General features: G+C 38.2%; 1 protein-coding gene across 1 annotated transcript; it reads right to left on the minus strand.

Moving 5' to 3' along the window:
- Nucleotides 1-767: 767 nt before the first annotated feature.
- On the minus strand, nucleotides 768-2,568 carry ccka (cholecystokinin a). The gene is made up of 3 exons (XM_043261436.1): nucleotides 2,442-2,568; nucleotides 1,468-1,710; nucleotides 768-1,197 (listed from the first exon to the last, which is right to left on the minus strand). The coding sequence occupies exons 2-3, from the start codon at nucleotides 1,706-1,708 to the stop codon at nucleotides 1,067-1,069; spliced, it is 372 nt and encodes a 123-aa protein (XP_043117371.1). The 5' UTR covers nucleotides 1,709-1,710; nucleotides 2,442-2,568; the 3' UTR covers nucleotides 768-1,066.
- Nucleotides 2,569-3,201: the final 633 nt, after the last annotated feature.

Here is a 3,201-nt window from a genome sequence, read left to right on the forward strand (position 1 = left end):
TAGTTGGCTCAGACAACGTATCTGCATTGCCAGAACACATTTAATTGCCCTGGTTGCAAACCTTTTCATGTTTGGCACTGTGTGTGTAAGCGTGCATTTATTGGTTCACTTTATATTGTCTAACAGAATGAAATCTCTTTCACTAAGGCACACCTGTGGCATAATGGCTCTTTTTGTTTGGTGTAGCCCTTCATTCGCTCGCAATCATCAGCCTACGATTCATCCATTATGTGCTAACTCAAGTGTTTTGCGCAATAAACCACAGAGCGCCGTCTCCCTGTCTAACCGTTGCATGTGTTTCTCTCCGTCTCTCACCCCGTTCTCCGGAATACAGCATAATCGAGTATTATTGCCTGAACTCTAATCTGTCCCTCAGGCGAGAGGAAGAGAATTGGATTTGAAGGCTACTCGTGGCGCTAGTGCTGTAATGCTAGCCATTCAGCTTCGGGGGGCAAATAAGAGAAAGCTTTCATAATAAGATCATTAACTGTAATCTGTTAGCGTGGTCCCTCAGCACCACATAAATGGCTTCACTGAGCTGTGGTGGATTTAGCTAAGATAATAAACCAAAGCTACATGCTAATAATAGCTAATATGGAGAAAAGGCCTGTTGATTTAGTTTTTCTTAATCTACAATTTTTTTTCTATCGTTAGTGTTGTCCAAAATGCACATTATACCAGTCAAACGTGTTTATTTCTATACAACACATTTTTTTTCCCCTTCATTTCAAGTGCGCAATTATTTACGATAGCCATGAGACCTCGGATGAGTGAGTTAAGGCAATGATTTATTCGTAGACACCTGTGATATGTCTAAAGTGAGGACAAAATATACATGAGTTATGAGAATAAAAGCAGTTGAGACTACATTCTCACTCGTGTTTTTTTCTGCAAAATAAATATATATAGATGGAAACATATATTTATATATTGCATTATCTCCATTGTACAAACAAATTTACATCAGACCGAGCTTTCAGACCGTGATTTGATTGACATTAAAATGGGTGACTCTGTACAGATGATCGGCTAATCGGGTTGATTAACATGGTTTGTTGAAGATATCTTATGAGGAGTATTCATACTCCTCTGCGCTCCGTCGACCAAAATCCATCCATCCCAAGTAATCTCTGTCCTTTATTCTGTGATTGTTGCTCATGGACCTGCTATTTGGAGAGGGGCTTCTGCGATATGTTCCTGCATGGATGCAGAATGACAAATTCATTTATTTATTTAAACACAGAACCTCAGGTAATTGCTTAAATGTCTGTTTATTTATTTATAAATCTAGAAATCAATCACTAGTGAAAGCATTATTATCATGATTCCTGTTGCTCTAGAGGTTCAATAGAAATCTCAAATAGGAAGATTGAAATGCTCTTTGAAATGCTATTTGATATGCTACGTTCATAGCTTATTTAGTGTATAGTATAAGATGCATTAAGGACGAGTTTAATGCAATTCTACCTTTGGTGGAGATGATTCTAGCCAGTAGTTCAGTCAAGCTGCTGCGGGGCTCTTCATCATCTTCTGTTTTGGACAGCAGGCTGAGTTGTCCACTGGAGGGAGCTGCACGGGTGTGGCGTGTGTGTTCCGCTATGGTCCGGAGATCAGGCTGACCCCCATCTTCTGAGTGTGCGGGGAGAGAAAGGCAACTGCTGGTGGAGAGTGCAGCCAGCAGCACACACACACAGATTCCAGCGTTCATGGCTAAAAATACACACACGCATGTTAGAGATTTAATATTGCTTCATTCGAATCTTATTCATTTGAGCTTTTGCAAAATGCACCTTAATGCATATAAACCAAACATAATATCGAAATGCTAAATTCCATGAAAAAAGATCCTTCGTTGAAATAAATAAAAAGACTGCTAAAACGTGTCGTGTTATTAATTATTATACAGCTAATATTTACATCTTGTTAAAGTAAATGTTAAAGAAAGATGAGTGAGATTTCCCTGCATCCATTCAAGACATGAAACGCAGCACAGTTACAGAGAAATATGAACACGTTTGAATTAAACACCAGATGTACAAACTAATTGGGATGCAATGTGTCATTTTGTTCAGTCTCAAATCTATGTTACATAAAGAACATTTGCCAGATTTGATCTCTAGGTTCCAAATTTGGACTTAACAACAGTTTTTCTCTTTCCGAATTTTTGTATTAATTAATTTATTGTATTTATTTGTTCTTATTTTTTGGCAGAGGGATGTTAAAAAAAATCAATTCCGTCAAAATTTGTCGAAACTGCATCACTAGCATATCTCACTTCATGTCGTCTTTGTTGAATTTAAAATATACAAAAAAAATGTACACAACTGTAAAAAAACAAAACAAAAACAATCTAAAAAAACCCAGTCATTTTACACAGAGGCATGCAACGCTGTGAGTACGCAACACTCCACGTTCAAATTAAAGAAAAATTGAGATCATACCTTCAGGTGAAACTCTGGCAGAGAGGAGGAGAGAGAGAGAGATGGAGAACACACGCTGACTGCAGAACAAGTGTGTGTCTGAAACTTCACTGCACTGTGCAAGAGAGGCCCTTAAATAGCGCTCTGAGTGGGCTGGCTCTGTTTGACCCACGTAGTGACAGGCGCAATTCCACTGTCTGTGTGTATGAATGAGGTTGTGTATTTGCGCAAGCTTGACGCAGAAGCGAGCGCAGCAGCGTATTCTCACAGGATACAGATTGTGACATTGTCACTCAAGGGGACTGAGGGATCTCCAGAGGTCAGAGCATCTTAATTACGAATATGCACAACAACTGACTTTCCTCCCCCCTACCAGTAAAGGGTCCATCCCTCTGTGGCCATGGACCACAGGATGCACATTTTGATGTTATGGATGCTGATGTCTTTAACGTGCGCTGCACAGTTTGACACTGTATCAGAGCTTCTATTTTTTTCTTTCTCAGTACCCAGATTTTACATAAGACATGCATTCCACGACCCACAAAAAAACATGCAAAGTAAAAAATAAATGAATAAAAAATAATGCTAAAACATGACAGCAATAGCATTCATATAACTCGAGAGATCTTAACTATATCAAATTATTATTAATTGATACATACACTGAGAAAACTCCAATATCTGCTGAAGCAGGTTTCCTTAAAATTAAAAAAATTTTTTTAGAGTAGTTTACAATATTAAAGTACATTTTAAGTCACAAAACATTTCATATAATCATCCT

The sequence above is a fragment of the Puntigrus tetrazona genome, chromosome 16 (assembly GCF_018831695.1).
Source record: "Puntigrus tetrazona isolate hp1 chromosome 16, ASM1883169v1, whole genome shotgun sequence".
NCBI classification, from domain to species: Eukaryota; Metazoa; Chordata; class Actinopteri; order Cypriniformes; family Cyprinidae; genus Puntigrus; species Puntigrus tetrazona.

Excerpts from the sequence above, each read along its gene's own strand:
- ccka (XM_043261436.1), bottom strand. The coding sequence starts at position 1,708 with ATGAACGCTGGAATCTGTGTGTGTGTGCTGCTGGCTGCACTCTCCACC. Across the intron at positions 1,198-1,467 it reads TAGAATCATCTCCACCAAAG|GAACATATCGCAGAAGCCCC; the intron begins GTAGAATTGCAT and ends GCATCCATGCAG.